Source organism: Corvus hawaiiensis, chromosome 19, assembly GCF_020740725.1.
Source record: "Corvus hawaiiensis isolate bCorHaw1 chromosome 19, bCorHaw1.pri.cur, whole genome shotgun sequence".
In the NCBI taxonomy this organism is placed as follows: Eukaryota; Metazoa; Chordata; class Aves; order Passeriformes; family Corvidae; genus Corvus; species Corvus hawaiiensis.
Genome location: NC_063231.1, coordinates 9,139,799 through 9,158,340, shown reverse-complemented (window position 1 = coordinate 9,158,340; position 18,542 = coordinate 9,139,799). Strand labels below are relative to the sequence as shown.

At 54.3% G+C, this 18,542-nt stretch overlaps 1 protein-coding gene across 1 annotated transcript; it reads left to right on the top strand.

The window, feature by feature from the left end:
- Window positions 1-3,585: 3,585 nt before the first annotated feature.
- Window positions 3,586-17,240, top strand: LOC125336050. The gene is made up of 20 exons (XM_048324156.1): window positions 3,586-3,663; window positions 7,954-8,074; window positions 8,545-8,646; window positions 9,223-9,313; window positions 11,171-11,250; window positions 11,428-11,550; window positions 11,693-11,772; window positions 11,871-11,991; window positions 12,282-12,371; window positions 12,726-12,830; window positions 13,045-13,210; window positions 13,660-13,754; window positions 14,199-14,348; window positions 14,540-14,694; window positions 15,017-15,152; window positions 15,230-15,364; window positions 15,571-15,747; window positions 15,973-16,128; window positions 16,598-16,699; window positions 16,989-17,240. The coding sequence occupies exons 2-20, from the start codon at window positions 8,042-8,044 to the stop codon at window positions 17,238-17,240; spliced, it is 2,349 nt and encodes a 782-aa protein (XP_048180113.1). The 5' UTR covers window positions 3,586-3,663; window positions 7,954-8,041.
- Window positions 17,241-18,542: the final 1,302 nt, after the last annotated feature.

The following is an 18,542-nucleotide window of genomic DNA, read 5'->3' as shown; positions in this document are numbered from 1 at the left end:
TTTGCTGCTGGTGCCGGTGAGCCCAGCAGAGTTGTAGTTTTCTTTTACTGCTGGTGCCGGTGAGCCCAGCAGAGCTGTAGTTTTGTGTTGCTGCTGGTGCCGGTGAGCCCAGCAGAGCTGTAGTTTTCTTTTACTGCTGGTGCCGGTGAGCCCAGCAGAGTTATCGTTTTCTTTTGCTGCTGGTGCCGGTGAGCCCAGCAGAGTTTTAGTTTTCTGTAGCTGCTGGTGCCGGTGAGCCCAGCAGAGCTGTAGTTTTGTGTTGCTGCTGGTGCCGGTGAGCCCAGCAGAGTTATCGTTTTCTTTTGCTGCTGGTGCCGGTGAGCCCAGCAGAGTTGTAGTTTTCTGTAGCTGCTGGTGCCGGTGAGCCCAGCAGAGCTGTAGTTTTGTGTTGCTGCTGGTGCCGGTGAGCCCAGCAGAGTTGTAGTTTTGTGTAGATTAATTAATAAAGATGGAAAACCACATCCGAGCCCATGGTATCCTTCAGATGTGTAGTGCCCTGAGTGTACTGAGCAGACTGTGTCCTTCTCAGTCTGTCCTTCAGGCAGTGGGATGCTTCCTCCTCACATCCCTGCCGTCCCAAAATGCCCCACTTGGCCCTAAAATTGCAGGCCCAGGGCCCCAGATTTTGTGCAGAGGGCCTCAGATTGCATCCCTGATACCCCAAAATGTCCCCGTGGGCCTTGAATTGTATCTGCAGGGCCCCACCGTGTCATTGACAGACGCCAAATTCCATTGCCTCTATTCCAAAATGCCCCGCGGAGAGCTGGAGTACAGCTGTGGGGCCCCAAAGGATCCCTGGCAGCCCCGCTAGGTATGGAATCATGAGGGAATTCAGCCCTGAGGGGACCTCAGAGGATCCCAGAGCTCCCTGGGAAGTGCCAGGGGCTTGGAGCTGGAAATGACTGAAGCGCTCTGTTTTAAATGGGCCATCTCCCGATTTCCACCAAAACAAGCCTCATGCACATGCGCCGGGGAAAGCCTCCAGCTCCTCACCACACATCGCGAGCAATGAGGAGGTGATGCCATCCCCAGGCGCTGGGAAAAACAGCAGAGGGTTTGTACAGCGAGAAGGGATGGGCAGCCGGGGCACCTGCGGGAGGAAGCAGAGCGTGTGCGGGCTGCCGGCTTTGGGCGTCTTTTCACCAGTGCTGCTGTTCCCGAAAACCTCCGCAATGGTCGGGATCAAGACTCCCTCTAACACTGTCTTTTGAGTGTTAGAAAGTAAGGCATTGCTTAATTTTTGGCCCACAGGGGTGGCTGACAAATTCTGGCCTCCATGCTGACGCCAATACAGAACTTTTCCACTTACTCACACATTTTTAGCCAACAAAGAAATTAATGCTCATTGATTCTAAGTCACATCATTCACTTAATTAATCAGTATTCTAGCCTCTACTGGTTTTCTCACTCTTCATGCTACTTTGCTCCACATTCTTTTGTCCTTTTATCACCTTTTTCTTGGATGGGGAATCTCCAGCTTTCCAGACCTTCATCTCCTCTGTATCTTCTTGCTGATTGTTTTCCCTTGCTGTGCCTCAGCTGTCCTGTAAGTGGTAGAGTGAATCTGGCCAACGAACTTGTGGTGCTTTGTCGCTCAATATTAAATCTGACTTTTGCTCATACCCTCACCAGTGATTTTTTAAGTGAGCACAAGCCCTCTCGTTTGTAACACCCGGGTGAGGGACAGCACCGTGGGGCAGCTGCTCGGGGGTGTCGGGGGAGCCCTCAGCTCCCGGCTGGTGAGCTCGGGGGTCCCTGGCAGGTCCCTGCTCTGTCCCCGGTGTCCCTCTCTTGCAGAGCAGGACGGCCATCAAGTGGCTGGTGCTGGGACTGGCACAGGAGTTTTTTATGCCAGACTGCTCCAGGAGAGCGTGCAAAATCCCAGTCCTGTTCTGCAAGGAGTGGCAGGAGTGGCAGGCCAGCAAAGGGCTGCTTCTATCCCAATCGCTGGGCCAAACTCAAATCAGTAGCTGAGGGTTTATCTGCTTGTTCCCTCCTGTGCTTGCCCAGGAAAGCTGCTGCTGCAGGTGTAAAGCAAAGGGAGGACAATCCCTGTCCTGAGCAGCTATTGCCTGCTCTGGAAATTGGTTTTGTTCGAGTTGAGCTGCTAAGGACTTCCACCAGCTCAAAGAATTGATTCATATCTGTATATATATACATATCATTTTAAAAAATAGATTGCCTTGATTTTACTCCTTTCAGTGCCCTGTGCCGTGTCTTTCTGTTGGGATCTGTGCCTTGGTGCTGCGTTTGGGGCCAGCCCCAGCGAGCAGAGATGCCTCCCAGGCCCAGGGACAACCAGGAGGAGGCTGGAGGATCCCGAGGGGGTGGGATCCCCCTCAGGAAGGGGGGCTGACTGCTGTGGGCACTGCTAACGCTGAGGAGGCTGAGGTCATGCTGCATTTGCCTTTGGGTCACAGCAGTGGCCTGATCAGTGAACCTTGTCATTCTCCTCTGTTTGCCTGCAAAAGGGTTTTTCATTTTAATGACATTTTTGATAAAGTTGAGCCTCGTCCACCATCCTCTGCAACAAGAACTGAACAACTTACATAAAGCTCTCATGCTGGACAGGTTTATTCTCCTGAATATTTTCACTAGAACAATTCAAGATGGGTTTTTTTAAGTGTGTCATAGGTTAGCAAGCATAGTCCCGGAAGGGACGTCCTTGCCAAGGGATGCTTACAGTTTCCTCTGGGAACTGATAGAACCTATCAGCTGGCCAGTTTGAATATGGACAATTCTCTAAGCCACTTAAAGTTGTGACCACCTCTGTGATCCACATTTAAGAATAGGCAAACTCCCCCCCAAGCTCTCTCTCATTTCTGGCGCTGGGACAGGTGGCTGCAGGCCCCGTGTGGGGGCCAGCGGGCCCAGCCAGGCCCTGCTTGGGCCAGGCCGGGCCGGGCCACGGCCATCCTGGAGCCATGGACCTGTTCCAGACGTGGAACCCCCCCCACTGCCTTGCCGTGGGCAGCCGGAGCGGCTCGGCTCTCCCCCCTCTCCACTGTGATAAGAAAAATTCAACATTCCAGCTGCAAAGCTGCAAGGCCGAGGTGAGATCACTGCAGATTAGATGTAGTGGTTGCTGGTGCTGGGTGTTAAAGCCTTACTCCTATTAAGGAGCTTTTAATAATTTTTCCTTGGCTTTTGGATTAGGTAAAAGTCAGCCCAGCACTGCAAATTCTTCCCCCAAAGGTCCAGTGCTGTCTAAGCCTGAAGATCTCTAATCCCTGTGCTCCTGGGGCATACCTCCTGTGCCACTAGGATCCCAAATTTTTATATTTTTCTAATTTTTGTAATTTTTCAATTTTTTTGTTTTTAATAAATTATTTTAATTTTTCTGAGAGTTGTCTCGTTCCTCACATTTTTGGGAGTGTGATTGGTTTTTCCATGTGCAGGAACTTGCCTTGTTTGCATTGTTCTGTGGCACTGCTGACTTGTGCTCCAGAAGAGAAAGTGAACATCCAGTTGTGTGTGATATGTGGGTGCTTTAAGGATGGGAGGAGCCAAGTAAATTGTCTTTTTCTCTGAGATCCTAGTGGCTTCTGCATTTCTGTCTGGAAGAGGAGCTGAATAAACTGGGATTTGGAAAGGCTGTGCAGGCACTTGGAGAAGGGAAGGGAAGAGACATGAAGGCTTCCTTGGACACAAACAGCTTTTGAGGTACTCACACTGCCTTCTTCTTTAGAGGGCCCTGTCTTCCAGCCAGTCTGTTCTCTTAAAAATTCTTGCTTTCTAGTTTTTAAGTAGACTTTGAGAAGCAGGCACTGAAATGTCTGTGGCAGGAGGGAAATGATTATTGTGCTGCACGCGTTCTCCGTAAGGAGGAACGTGCGTTACTGGTGCTTTGTAACTAAGTTATACCACATCTGTAGCCCAGCCTGGCAACCTCCAGAGAGCTCTGTGTGAACTCACACTGTGTGAATGCAGAAACACAACAGCTTCCTCAAGTGTGAGTGACCACAGAAATAATAGAATAAATGGATTAACAGCATTTTCCTGTTTATGTAATTCCTGACTAATTTTTCCCATATCCATTAATCTTTTTTTTTTTTCCCCTCCTAGCTCCTTAGCATGTCTTGCTAATATGTTCTTTTCTGCAAGTGCCATCCTGTCATGTTTGCAAATAAGGGAGAATTTGTCAGAAGGGTTGCAGGAGAAATCCTTGCAGCTTTCCTCCTTTCCGAGGAGAAGCTGCCACCCAAGCTGGAGCTGACTGTTCATTTCCCCAGGTGCAACCTGACTCATGAACAATCCAACCTGGTGGAACCTTGGGTTCAGAATGAAACAAAACAGAATCCAAACATAAAGCATTAGTACCTACGGACAGTGGTTTTAAAACAGAGAAGTTAAACCAGTGAAAAACTTCATTCTACTTAATGTACTGCAGGAGAAATGAAAATGTTAGCAATGTTTTCTATTGGTTGCTGTGGAAAATTTATTTCAGAGCAGGTGGTGGGAAGCCAAAGTGTGCTTTAGACTTGGGATTTTTTGCAGAGATTTCTCAGCTCAACCACAATGTCCTGCTGGTTGCTCTCTCTGCAGGGGCTAGTTGGAGCTGTGGATGCAAACTGCACTCGTATGCTCACTTAGGAAAGAGGCTCTTTGTCCCTTTCCATGATTCTGTTTTATTTGTTTTTATTGCAAAGGCTTGTTGAGAGTGGCATAGAGCAGACCAGTGAGGGCAAAGTATAATGAAAGTGATACCAAAATGATCTCTTACATAAACTCTTCTTCTTTTCTGAGAAAGAACTTAGAGCAGAAAAAAAAAAAAATCTGTAGGATCTTTTGAAGTTCCTTGGGTTTTATTCTGTTGCTGTTGTACTTCCTTCAGTAGTAGTATTTTCTCCAAAGTGACTGCAACTTATGTCTTCTTGGTGGGACCCTCAGGGTACCAGGTGAATCTTTTAGAGATTGTGGTGGTTTGTTCCACCAAGCTGGTTCTGACCATAAAACCCACAGACTAAAATGCTCCTAAAGCTATAGATCCCAGGGTGTGAGGCTGGAAGAGGGAAAAGGGGTGGGGAAATTCAGTGTTTGCAGCTGGAGAAGAGTGCTGGATTTTGTGTGTCCGTGACTGTGCTTAATGGTTGGTTGGAGAAAGAAGGACATCTAAACCCTGGGACAGCAGCTCTGCTCTCCTGGCTCCTGTGGGGGTGTTGGGGGAACTCTGCTCTGGTCCCTTTGAGAGTGCTCACTGAAGCTGTGCCAGAGGCAGAAAGCCTAAGGATACCCATTGGAAAGGCAGTGAGCTGGCTTAACTTGTAGAACAAAACATGTATCAGGGTATTGCAGGTCATTAGCTTTTCACTTGGAGCTGCTGGAAGTGATGCCATTGCTTTGGAGATTGAATTTTCTTCTTGTCTTGGCAAACACTGGAATTATTTATTGTCTTGTGTTTGTTACAATGCCATGGGAAGAGGCTGAAAGTTTCAGGTAGTGATGTCTCCTCAAATAGATCCTTTTGCAAACAAAACCAAAGGACCTTGTTAAGGCTCTACAGTTTTCCTCTCAAATCCTCTTTCTCCTGCCAGTGATCTCAGGTGGGCTGGTTTGTGAGTCAGGTCTGCCCTGGGGGAAAGCTGGGTGTGAGTGGCTGGTGTTTGCTGAAGGAACTCCAGCTCCTCCTGTTTGTTCCCTTATTCTCCGACTTCTTGCAGCTGATCTGCTTTTAGGGTCTGCCTGTGTGTCCTGGCCTGTCCTACTGGCATCTCTGCAGGGCACTGGATGGGGACAGGGGGAATAAGCAGCACAACCAAACTCTGAAGGAGCTGGAGAGCTTTGCCCTGTCCTTTGCAGGATGTCTGAGATGGAGGTGAGTCCCATGAGCCAGATGCCCCCACTGTCCTTGCTGGAGAACAGAGCCCGTGGAGATACAAGGGGATGGTTCTGGTGATCAGCAGAGGTGGCAATTCCTCCCTGGAGCCCGTCGATTTGGGAGTAGGCTCCTGTTCTAAAATTGCTGTTTCCTGTGGAAATATTCTTCCTGCCTCCCATGCTGCCAAGTGATTGCATTCCTGTGAACCTCTGCTGTAGCCAGTGGGTGAGGAAATGTTTGAGTTGCCCCTTGATCTTCTCACACTGGCTGTGAGAAGTGGCAGAGCAGCTTTGGCTGGGTGAGTGCTCTGTGTTAGCCCCTGACACCAGTGTTAGATACACCTGCCACATCTGTGGTTCTGCAAGAAACCTGCCCTAGCCGTGCTGCTGAGGTTCAGCTGTATCAACACTGGGGTAAAAAGGAAAGTTAAACGAACCAAAAAACCTGAAACTCCTTCATGGATGGGCTGCAGCCCAGTTAGCTGGAGCTTTGTGGAAAATGAGCTGTGCAGCAGAAAGCCATGAGATGAACTGTTGTGCTTTCAGGATCGTGTTGCAGAAAGTCTTTAAGCAGACGAAGCTGATCCAATGGTGCCTTTCCAGGGAAGAGGTGCTCTCCAGCATCCATCAGAGCTTGCAGTCTCTATCCCTTCTTCACACTGAGTTACTGGCCCTTTTTTTTTTAGTCCCCTTTTCTCCCACCACTACCCTGTACACACGAGGGTGAAAGCATGGCTGGGCTTTATTCAGCTGCTCTCAGCTGGTCCTGAGAAGCATGAGAAAGATTCATCACCCCATGAGGATCATGGAGACCACAAACCATTTAATGAGGAGTTAAACAACTCCAACTGTGAAGCAAAACTTCATTTTTCCTTTTTTCACCTTTTTTTTAGTGAGACAGCCTACGTCTGTAAGAAGGAGAACTTGTGTTCCTTCCAAAAGTCATGGCTTTTCAAAATCTGTATTTTCATGAGCAGTGGATGTTTTTTAAAATGTGTATGGATATTTCACCTTGACTCCTCAGCAGCTACTGGTGGCCACTTGCCTGCCTCCCTCTGCTTCAGTCACCTGCAGACATCTCCTGTCTGGTTGTTTCACAACACTCCAGGCAAGGGGAGCAGCCATCCCTATTCCAGGAACTCTCAGGAGTTTAACATCTCTGATGTGCTATGGCATTAGCAACATGCTGCCCCGGTTTTTAATTACATCATGGTGATTAGCAGTCCAGAAAATCACTTGAAACCAATTAAATAATGTGCACCTAACTGAAGACTGCTGCAGGCTCTGGGGGCTGCTTCAGAGCAGTCACAGTTGATAGGGTTTTAAACAGGCCCTCTCCCCCTCCCTGTAAATGATTTACCTACTTCATTATTTTTCAACTCCAACAGTAATTGTTTTTTAGGGGTTTAGTAAAGCTGCTGTTATGAGTGGTAGCAGTAAAACTTTCTCCTGTATGTACCCCCCCATGTCTGGGTCGAGGCCCTAAAGCGAGCTGTGGTTTTTCTGACCCCTGAATTACTGCCTGTAGTTTCAATGCTCTCACGTAGAGGTACCAAAGGTTCTGCTGCCCAATGTCCCCCTGAGTAAATCAGCCCTACAGCCCAATCTGGCCTTGTAATGGAGCAGCAGTGGATGATGCACTTGAGGTCATTACTAATAAATATCCAAACCTCTCCAGAAGCAATGGGATTGAGAAGGGCTGAGAGCAAAAGGTGGTTTTCTCTCCCAATTTTTTTTCAATATGTAACCACATTTGCATGAGAAAAGGTCCCTCCAGGGGCAGATGTCCTTGTCCCTGACCAAGGGGGCTGAGAGCAGCCGTGGTGCCCAAGGGGGGTCTGTTTCCTTCTGCCTTCCAGCTGCCCCATGAGCTGGCTTGGCTGCTCCTGCAGCCTTGGGGACCCCAGCCCAGAGCAGCCAGAAAACTCTCCTGGTCCCCTCCCTGTGCAGAACCACTTGGAATCGTGGCTTATGCCAGGGCCTGGATTTATTCTGCCACCCAGAAAAAAAATCAAGGTGAGGAGACACCCGGTGTTCTGGGGGGGAATCTGCTCATCCCTTGTGGGTCCCCTGCACGAGGCCTCGAGGGGCTGCTCCCAGCACCAGTGTCCAACTGGCTCTCCTGTGTCCTTGCAGCTTGGTGGAGAATGTGCTGGAGGGCAAAACCAAGAGCCTCCTCTCTGCGTGTTTCTCAAGTGTCTTCTGGCTTCCCCCAGAAAGGGAAATGCCACGCTCAGGCGCTTCCCTCTACATCAAGGTAAGTGCTGGCTGAGCTCCAGCAGTGTCCAGTCCTTCTGGGCAGCTCCCTGGTCACCCTGTGCTGCCCCATGACCAGAGATCTGAGGCAGGGTGAGGTCTTGCTGTTGCTTGCCCACCCTTCTGTCCCCTTCCCATGGGCGTGGCTGTGTCCCCAGCAGTTTGTGTATCGCTGTGTCTCTCCTGAGCAGTTCAGGTTTCCTCCTCAGGCACTGAGAGTTCAGATCAGTGTCCTGGGCGTGGGGGAAAGAAGAGCAGAATCACAGGCACTGCTCTCTGTCGTCTTTGCAGACCCTGAAGGCCATGGACACAATGCTGAGGACACCGGTGCTCAGCTTTCCTGTCTCCAGTGTCAGCCAGGAGCTGCAGGACATCTTTGAGGTCTGGCACAGGCCGAGTGGGGGTCCCAGGGCGTTCCTCACCCTGGAGAGTGTCTGCTCCAGTGCTCACCAGCACCTTCTCTCACCCCAGATGCTGCTGGACTTCACCAGAGCTGAGAGAGTTGTGTGGGAGAGGGCTGTGGGCAGGATTGGTGTCCTGACCCTTTTGCCATCCAATTATTCCACTCTGGAGGTAAGGAGCAGGTCCCTCCAGGCAGACCATCTCCCCATCCCTGCCCACCAGCACAGGCTGCAGCTCTGAGGTGCCTTCATGGCCAACTCAGGCTCCACCACAGGTTTGAGGGCTCCACCAGCCTCTGCACTGAGGGGTTAGAGAGCAGCTTCAGGAGTCCCAGCTAGGACAGACAGAGTGCCTCCATCACCGGGAGTGCCTCAGGAGGGGACAGGAGGGATCCTGAGAAGGCTCTGGGACATAACCAACAGCTCTGGGAGATTGCTGGGGGGAATAAAGTGTTTTTGTAGAGTCCAGCATTGCAAGCCCTCCATCCAGGGGCATTTCTGCAGGGGGGCAGGGGTGCACTGAAGGCCTCAGGAGACGTTTGTCTGTAATCATTAGGAAGAATTTCTTAATGGAAACAGTTTTCAGGCTTTGGAAGGGAGTCCCCATTCCTGGAGGCACTCAAGAAACGACTGGATGTGGCACTCAGTGCTCTGGTTTAATTGACAAGGTGGTGATTGGTCAAAGGTTGGACTTGATGATCTTGGGGGTCTTTTCCAAATTTAATGTTTCTGTGATTCTGTGACCCAGAGCGATCTGAAGACACCTACAGGGCAGATGGAGGAGTCCCGTGGTCGGACTGTGCCTGAGCGGCCTCTGCAGGCCCCAGAAAGGGCAAACGGTGAGCTTTTGTGTAAAATCAGGGCCAAGGAAGGGCTCCTAAGGGTGCAAGGAGGCTGATGGAGGAGTGCTGCAGGGACCAGGGGCTAAAGTGGGGCCAGTTTCCCCTTCAGCACCCCAGTGCACCTTTTGATGTGCTCTAGAGGTCCCAGTTTGCCCCCGGTCCCCGCAGCACCTGCACCAGCTCAGGCTGCTCAGCTGGGCTGGACCAGAGGACAAGAGCTCCCAGCATGATGAGGACCACAGCATTATCGTGGTGGTTGCCACGCTCCCAGGTTGCCACGCTCCCATCTGCACTCCTACACCCCCCCAGAGAGGTCAGGCTCTGCAGTATCCTGGAAGGAAAGGGATGTCCTGAAGGCACATGGGAGTGTCTGAACACGGGGCTCTGGGGTGCATGGGAGGGCACCAGGGATGTCCCGAGGGGATGGGAGGGCACAGGGAGGTCTGGAGGCACCCTGAAAGCAGCCAGGTGGCCAAGGCTATGCCAGGCCTGTGCCCTGGGGGACAGCCTGCCCTTCCCTGCCGGGGTGGTGGGTCACTGGGACCCGTTGCTGGGGACAGGTTCCGTGTCAACAAGCCCTGGAACCCGTTGCTAGAGGCAGGTGCTGTGTCACAGTGGGGCCCTCTGTGACAGCCCACTGCAGCGTGCGTGGTCAGCGTGCCTGTTGCCCACGGTGGATGGTGACAGGCAGGAGCTTGGAGCTGACAAGGAGCCCCTGAGTGCAGCCTGTCTTGCCCCATCACCCCTGGTAGCCCTGTTGGTGCCTTGAGAGGCCACCTAGAAACAGAGACTAGACAGGAGTAAGGGAATAAAGGTAGGTGTTTATTTGAAAGGCCTTCAGAGGTACCCCTGGGGAGCCAGAGGCCACTGCCCAGATGGACCCCAAGATGGACAACAGGTCACGAGTTCTTCACACTTTTATAGGTTTGGTTCATTTGCATGTCAGGGTTAATTCTCCAATTAAAGCTTCAGGTTGATGATGTAATTTCCCCTCAGCTTGCCCCCCTCTCAGAGGCTTTTGGTTTATACATTTTGGGCCTAGGACAGTCTGAGTGTCCTTGAAGAGCAGGCCTGGAGAGGCCTTGTTATGTCTGGCTGGCATGAGCGAGCAGAAATTAACAGGCTACAAGAAACTCCGAGTTACCCACTGGGCAGTGCAGGATTTGAAAACTATCAAAGTTAAAATCTAAGGCATCACTGTGGGGCTGAAGTGTTTTACCAAAGATTGCCACACCACCACCCCAACACCCACCCCAGCATCCCCCATATTGTGTATCCTAAAGGATGGAGAAGAGACCCCCCGCCTTCCCCAGGAAGGCCTGGGAGGAGGACAGCTCTTCCGAGGAGAGCAGCTCTTTATACCTCCAGCCTTTGTCCTTCTACGACACGACCACGATGCAGCCACTGCAGATTGGTGAGCGAGGGGCCCCGTGGGGCTGGGCAGGGCTGGGGCCCACCAGCACACCCTGCACGGGGCCAGGATCACGTTTTCCTGGCACGATGACAACAACAGTCCTGGGGGACAGGCACGATGTCGCCTGAATGCCAGGGCAGCTCAGGGCTGGAGGCCAGCCCCAGCACAGCCTCTGCCAAGAAAAACCAGCAGAGGGGCTCCAGGGTGTGGGCAGTGAGGGGCAGTGGGGCTCTGGACCTTTCCTGCCCATCAGCCCAGGGCACTGAGGCCTTCCCAGCTCCAGCAGAGCAGCTCCTCTGCTGGTTGCCTCCAGCCACGAGCTGCACAGGACAAAGGCCGTGCCAGGGGGGTGGGCATGGGGCTGGGTGGAGGGTAGGTCTCCTTGGCTCTCTCCTGTGGCCAGAGCCTCTGCAGCCCTCCCTGCTCTTGCCCTCTGGCAGATTCCAGCTGGTTGCCTGTATATGAAGAAGCAGAGGAAGCTGTGGATTTCATCATGGCCTTTGTCAGCAGCCTTGACAAGGTAATTGGGGCCAGTTGGACAGTGGCTGTGCTGGCGTTTGCTGGCAGGGGCTTTGCTGGGCTGTGGAGGGCTGCTGCCTGGGCAGAGCTGCTTTTCCCACAGGGCAGTGCTCTGGTGCTGCTGGCTGTGTCCACCCTCCCACACTCCCCATTTGTGTCTCTGTCCCCTGGCTGCCAGGACACCCACAAGTTCACATTTCTGAAGAGTGTCTACGTGCTGTGCAAAACCGCCTTGAAACGTGGCTTGACCCAGGGCCTGGATTTATTCTGCCAAACGTGCGAAGTGGTGGACAACATCAAGGTGAGGGGACACCTGGTGTTCTGGGGATGGGGACAAGCACCCCTGGCACTGGGACCCTGTGTGGACAGCACTTGGGTGGGGCAGGGACTGGAGGCACTGGGTGCTGGCAGCTGCCAGGTCCCATCCTGGTTGTGTTCTGCAGGACATCCTGGAAAAGGAGCCAAGGGACCATGTGTCCTTACGGGTCCGGTATCTCGCCATGATTGCCATCGATGAATTAAGGTGGGCCCCCTGCCCCAGAGCTCCGAGGCCTTGTGCACGAGGCCTCGAGGGGCTGCTCCCAGCACCAGTGTCCAACTGGCTCTCCTGTGTCCTTGCAGCTTGGTGGAGAATGTGCTGGAGGGCAAAACCAAGAGCCTCCTCTCTGCGTGTTTCTCAAGTGTCTTCTGGCTTCCCTCAGAAAGGGAAATGCCACGCTCAGGCGCTTCCCTCTACATCAAGGTAAGTGCTGGCTGAGCTCCAGCAGTGTCCAGTCCTTCTGGGCAGCTCCCTGGTCACCCTGTGCTGCCCCATGACCAGAGATCTGAGGCAGGGTGAGGTCTTGCTGTTGCTTGCCCACCCTTCTGTCCCCTTCCCATGGGCGTGGCTGTGTCCCCAGCAGTTTGTGTATCGCTGTGTCTCTCCTGAGCAGTTCAGGTTTCCTCCTCAGGCACTGAGAGTTCAGATCAGTGTCCTGGGCGTGGGGGAAAGAAGAGCAGAATCACAGGCACTGCTCTCTGTCGTCTTTGCAGACCCTGAAGGCCATGGACACAATGCTGAGGACACTGGTGCTCAGCTTTCCTGTCTCCAGTGTCAGCCAGGAGCTGCAGGACATCTTTGAGGTCTGGCACAGGCCGAGTGGGGGTCCCAGGGCGTTCCTCACCCTGGAGGGGAGGAGTTGCCCAGTCCAGTGCTGAGCAGGCAGGGCGTGGTGTGGGGAGGATGCTCAGCTCCTGTGAGGAAGCAGGGGCTGGCACCAGGCTCCTCGGAGGCACAGTGGCTGCAGAGGGTGGCACCTTCTTGGCCAAAAGGTTGTCCTGGGAGCTTTGTCCAGGCCTCTGAGGGACCCCAGGGATAGGCAGCCCTCTGCAGACTTTGTGTGAGGTCGGAGGAAGCCTCGAGGGATGATACAAGTCTGGCCCAGGAGCAGAGCTGTGTTTGCTTCTGGTGCTCACCAGCAGCTTCTCTCATCCCAGATGCTGCTGGACTTCACCAAGTCTGAGAGAGAAGTTGTGCAGGAGAGGGCTCTGGGGAGGATCGGTGTCCTTACTTATTTGATGTCCAACTATTCCATTCTGAAGGTAAGGACCAGGCGCCCTCCAGCCAGGCCATCTCCCCTCCCTGCCACTCTCCATGCCAGGGCTGCTGCCCAGCTGGTTGCTCCAAGAGATGGGGCCATAGAGCCCTGCAAAGCTCAGATTCACCGGGAATCCAGCCCTGGGCACACTCTTGGGTACAAGTCTTCGGCACTAACTTCCTTCTCTTAGCCCTTCTTCTCATGCCTCCCTCATCCAGGCCTCTGTCAACTTTGGAAGAGACAGTTCTGGACGTGTCTGCCCTGAAGACATCTCAATCCCAATCGTGGGAAAGCTGCTGGCACGTCTCATTCTTTTCCGATGTTCCAGTGAACATACAAGCTATACAGCCTTCCATGCTCTTTTCTCCCTCGCTGAATTCCTCTGTAAGTAAAAAAGCAAGAGCAGCTGTGGCCTTCACACCTGTGCACACAGAGCTCTCTTGACAGATCTGCTGCCTGACCTGCTTTGCCCCTCCCAGCTGCTTCCTGTAGCATCCCAGCTGTCACTCTGCTGCAGAAGCTGAGTGCTCGCCTCAAATCCCGGATCTGTTTGTTACTGCTCCCCTTCCTCCCCTTCCTTTCAGGCCCTTGAACCCCACTGCCTTGTGGCCCCCACAGCCAAAGCTGCAATTGACTGCCAGGTGCCAAAGCCAAGCCTTCCCCGTTAGAGAAGAGCAGATCCAGCAGCATGGCTGCTCCCTCTTGCCTGTAGCAGGAAGCTATTGCTGATGCCCTCCAGAAATCTTGCCTGATTCTGTCCCGCTGTCCTGCAAGCAGATCTCAGGGGGGTTTGATGACCTTAGTGACTTTTCTGTGCTTTCCCTGCTGTTTAGACAAGTCAAGGCCAATTGACAGGTCAGACCAGCTCGTTTGGGAAGGTGTGACCACCTCCTCCTTGTGTTCCCTGAGCACCAAGGACTGTACCCAGGTAAAGAGCCCCCCTCTGCTTTGCGGGTCTCTTGTCTGTGGCATCAGCAGGGCATTTGTGTGAGCAAAGGGACCCAGAGCCAGTGGGGCCGGTGGGGCCTCACTGCCCTGGCAAGAAGGTTCCTGCCATCCCTGAGCAGGGACAACACACGGGCTGCACTCTGGTGTCCTGGCAGCAGCTCCAGCCCCAGCAGCAGCTCCAGCCCTCCTGGCCGCCAGCAAGAGCCTGGTTCTCTGTAGGGCCAGCACGCCATGCCCATGAGCCCTCCTCCCCGATGTGGAGGGCCCTTTCTCCTCACCCTCTCCCACCCAGGGACTGCAGGCACTGCTGTCAGCTTTCCTGAGGGATGTGCTGCCAGCACTGCCAGGAACCTCTGCCCAGCCAAGCAGCACCACCAGGGCACTCAGTGGCATGCCTTCCTTCCTTCCTTCCTTCCTGCCGTAGGCCTTTGGAAGATATCTCCGCTCTAGCGAGAGGACAGACGTCATCCTCGAGGCCATTGGGGCGTTGAGAGATGACAGCATCCTTGACAAGGAGGTGCCCAGCAGCATGCTGGATGTGGCCATGAGAGACCCAGACTCCTGGCTGATGGATGTAAGTGCCCGGGGGCTGGACTGCCATCTTCAGCCCTGTCAGGCCTTGTTCCTCCCTCCATCCCTTCCTCACAAATCCAGGTGACTTGGGCACCTGAAGCCACCTGAAGGTGGCAGAGAGGAACGGGAAGGGCAGCTGAGGACATGGCTGCACTCCAGTGGCAGTGCCATGCTCACCTGTTTCCTCTCCAGGTGCCCAAGATAGTGAGCTGCATCCTTGAAACCCTGCCATGCATCACCACGGAGTCAGGCTGTAAGAAAGTGGAGTCACTGTTTCTCCTGATGACCAACGAGTATGGCTCAGCAGTGCTCATCAGCCTGTGTGAGATGGCTTTTCAAGGAGACAGGTACTGGCCCTGACAATCTGAAGGGCTTGCTCCATGTGGGGAGTGGGACCCCAAGACTTTGTGTGTGCCAGATCCAAGGAATGCTGCAGGACTTCTCAGGGAGCCAGGCTCTCCATCCCACAAACCTTTCCAGCTCTCTGGCTGGGCCTGCAGCAGCCAAAGCCAGCCAAGCCAGTCCAGAGCCAGCTTGGTGCTCCCAGAACTCCCCCTCAACCCTGTCAGGCTTCCCCGGCAGGGCCCCTGGAGACCCCCAGCTTGGGCTCTGCTCTGTGGGGCTGGTCCTGGCCACGGCGCTGTGGCTGAGGCAGCCCCTGGCTTCCAGCACTGTGCAGGAACTGTGCGACACTCTGTCCTCCATGCCTGAGATCTTGGACAAGGTCCTAACGGAATTGGCTACCTTGCTCCGCAACCAGTGGTGCAACCCTCGCAGAGAAGGCACCTGCGCCTCTCGCAGAGCCGTGAGTTGCCAGGAAAGGCCCTGATCCCTTGCCGTGAGCCCTCTGCCAGCGCCTCATGGCTCTGTTTGTTCCTGCAGTCGTCCTCGGGGCAGATTGACGTGGAGGAGTTGGGTGACGAGCCCAACGTCTGGAGCGATCAGGAGCATGTCGATGTGCTGATGGCCTTCGTGTTGCTGGAAGTCCTCGCTGAGCTGTCAGAGAGAGCTGAGATGGTGAGCAGGGTGATGTTGGGGCAGCCACGTCAGCAGCCAGGGCCTGGGGCTGAGTGCAGGGCAGTGGCTTGGCCTGGGCTGGGAGTCAGGATGTGGGGGTGACTGCTTCAAAGACCCTCCCTGCTGTGGTGGGGCCTGGGGTGGCTGCCCTGGGAGGTGTCCAGACAAAACCTTTTCAGAAAATGGAAATTCTCTTCTTCCTAAAGGCAAAAAAAGTTGACGCCTTCCTGCCAAGCATGATGAAGATACTGGAAGCTGGCAGTGAAGATGAAAAGCTGAAGATCATTGTGGTCTTCCGAAATATCCTGGGTCAGCTGAAAAAGGCAAAGGCCAGCTCCATCGCCATGATGCTGGTGGGGAAGGTGCTGCCGCTCTTTGACTCGGTGAGGCTGATGTGGGAGGCTGAGCCCTGCAGCCGGGCCCTGCCCTGCAGCCCTGCCCTGCAAGCAGTGCTCAGAGCAGGCTCAGCTCTCCTGGAACGGATTCTGGGCTTTGCAGCCAAACGCTGCTCCTGCCTGCTCTGGAATGTGACCCTGGAGCATCGCCCTCACCGCAGCCACGGGCAGAGAGCTGCTGTTCCAAAGCTCACTTTTCCTCCTTCCTACCAGGAGTGCAGCCAGCTGCGAGAGCTCTCCCTGTTGCTCTTCAGAGACCTGCTGAAGGCTGTGTTGAGTAGGGATGAGAAGAAGATGAGGAGGAACATTCAGAGTGCTCTGGTCCCTCTTCTCTTCCGTCTGAATGACCATATCCCCAGCGTGGCTAAGGTTTGGATTTTGAGGCTGAGCACTGGTATGGGGGGACTGCCACCTCCCAGGGATCCCAGGGCCTGGGGCAAGGGCTGCTGGCAGCAGGCAGGGCTTCCCCAGTGCAGCCCCTGGGTAGGGTCCCTGCAGAACTGTACAAGCAGGGGTGGACAAGGTGGCTCAGCCATTTTCAACACCTGCCCTGCCTGCTGCAGCAGGGCTCTGCAGCAGCCCGTGGCCACTGAGGCAGCACCCGAGGCCCGAACATATGTGCTCCCAGAAGCCTAGAGGTTTCTCAGCTTTCCTACAAGTATCAGAGGCCAGGGCTTCAAGCCTCAGTCAGTCACGCAGGGCTGTCCCCAAGAGAACTCAAGACACTTGGGCTAGGACAAGTCACAGCTTCCTAGGGGCAGAATCACGGCAGGAGTAGAGCCAAGAGGTCTCTTTGCCCAGGCCCTGGTGCCACGTCTGAGATAATGCTGTCCTGCAGGCCTCCAGGGAAGCCCTTTTTGCTGCTGCAGAGCTTCTCAAATGGAAGCAGCTCAAGCACCTGCTGCAGAGAGAGCGGATGTGGGAGCTTGGAGAATGCTTGGTAAGGACAAGCCACAGGGCCCAGGCTGGGTGAGGGCTGTCCCTGCCCTATGTCTGTCAGGGGAACAGAGCCTGTACGGAGTGCTGCTCGCAGGGCCGGGCAGGACCTGGAGGACCTTGTTCCTGTCCTCGAGAACAGAGCCCCAGAGGCTCCTGTCGAGGCCCCTCTCCCTTCCCTGTACCCAGCAAGAGGGAGGGCTCAGCAGGGAGGGGTGCTGGCAGGAGGGACTGCTCCAGCCAGCTGGGGGACTCTGTGACAAGCCTGGAGACATTGCTGGTGCTCCCTGCAGCTGCTGAGGAGGAGCAGCAGGGCTGAAGAGTACATGCATCAGAGCCTGCCCTACCTGAGGGACTCTCAGTCCTCCGTGCGCCTGGCGGCCGTCAGGTTCATCAGTGAGTCACAGCCCCTGGCCCCTTTTGGGCCAGCCTGGCCACTTCCTTGCCACTGCACTGGCAGCAAGGGGCAACCCTGTGGCAACCCCAACCACCCCATGCCGAGGCTCAGCCTCCCTCTGCCCCTTGCCACAAGCTGGGCTTGGTGACCGCCTTGCTCAGCCCCACTCCCTTTGGCTGCTGGCGGCCCCTGGGTCAGCCCTGCAGAATGGGAGGGCAGCAGGGCCGGGGCTCACACTGCTGGGAGCACAGCAGGAGCAGGGAATGACAGAGCTCTCTTCCCAGGGAGCGCCATGACACACATGAGGGACCAGGATTTGGAGACTCAGACTGACGTCCTCAGTGGTGAGTGCTCTGCGGGGAACCCGCAGGGGCTCTGCCCACACGTGGCTTCATCTTGCCTCTGTTTCTTTTGGTCACAGCCCTTCAGCCCTTGGAGACGGACAGGGACATCTCGATCAGTTCCATGGCAGCCCACGCTGGCTCGATCCTAAGAGCTCCAAGGGTGCGGCGAAGATCATCGGTCATTCTCCAAATGCTGTGCTGCTGGTGCCGGTGAGCCCAGCAGAGCTGTAGTTTTCTTTTACTGCTGGTGCCGGTGAGCCCAGCAGATTTGTAGTTTTCTGTAGCTGCTGGTGCCGGTGAGCCCAGGAGAGCTGTAGTTTTCTTTTACTGCTGGTGCCGGTGAGCCCAGCAGAGTTGTAGTTTTCTGTAGCTGCTGGTGCCGGTGAGCCCAGCAGAGTTGTAGTTTTCTTTAGCTGCTGGTGCCGGTGAGCCCAGCAGAGCTGAAGTTTTCTTTTGCTGCTGGTGCCGGTGAGCCCAGCAGAGCTGTAGTTTTCTGTAGCTGCTGGTGCCGGTGAGCCCAGCAGAGTTGTAGTTTTCTGTAGCTGCTGGTGCCGGTGAGCCCAGCAGAGCTGTAGTTTTCTTTTACTGCTGGTGCCGGTGAGCCCAGCAGAGTTATCGTTTTCTTTTGCTGCTGGTGCCGGTGAGCCCAGCAGAGTTGTAGTTTTCTTTTACTGCTGGTGCCGGTGAGCCCAGCAGAGCTGTAGTTTTGTGTTGCTGCTGGTGCCGGTGAGCCCAGCAGAGCTGTAGTTTTCTTTTACTGCTGGTGCCGGTGAGCCCAGCAGAGTTATCGTTTTCTTTTGCTGCTGGTGCCGGTGAGCCCAGCAGAGTTTTAGTTTTCTGTAGCTGCTGGTGCCGGTGAGCCCAGCAGAGCTGTAGTTTTGTGTTGCTGCTGGTGCCGGTGAGCCCAGCAGAGTTATCGTTTTCTTTTGCTGCTGGTGCCGGTGAGCCCAGCAGAGTTGTAGTTTTCTGTAGCTGCTGGTGCCGGTGAGCCCAGCAGAGCTGTAGTTTTGTGTTGCTGCTGGTGCCGGTGAGCCCAGCAGAGTTGTAGTTTTGTGTAGATTAATTAATAAAGATGGAAAACCACATCCGAGCCCATGGTATCCTTC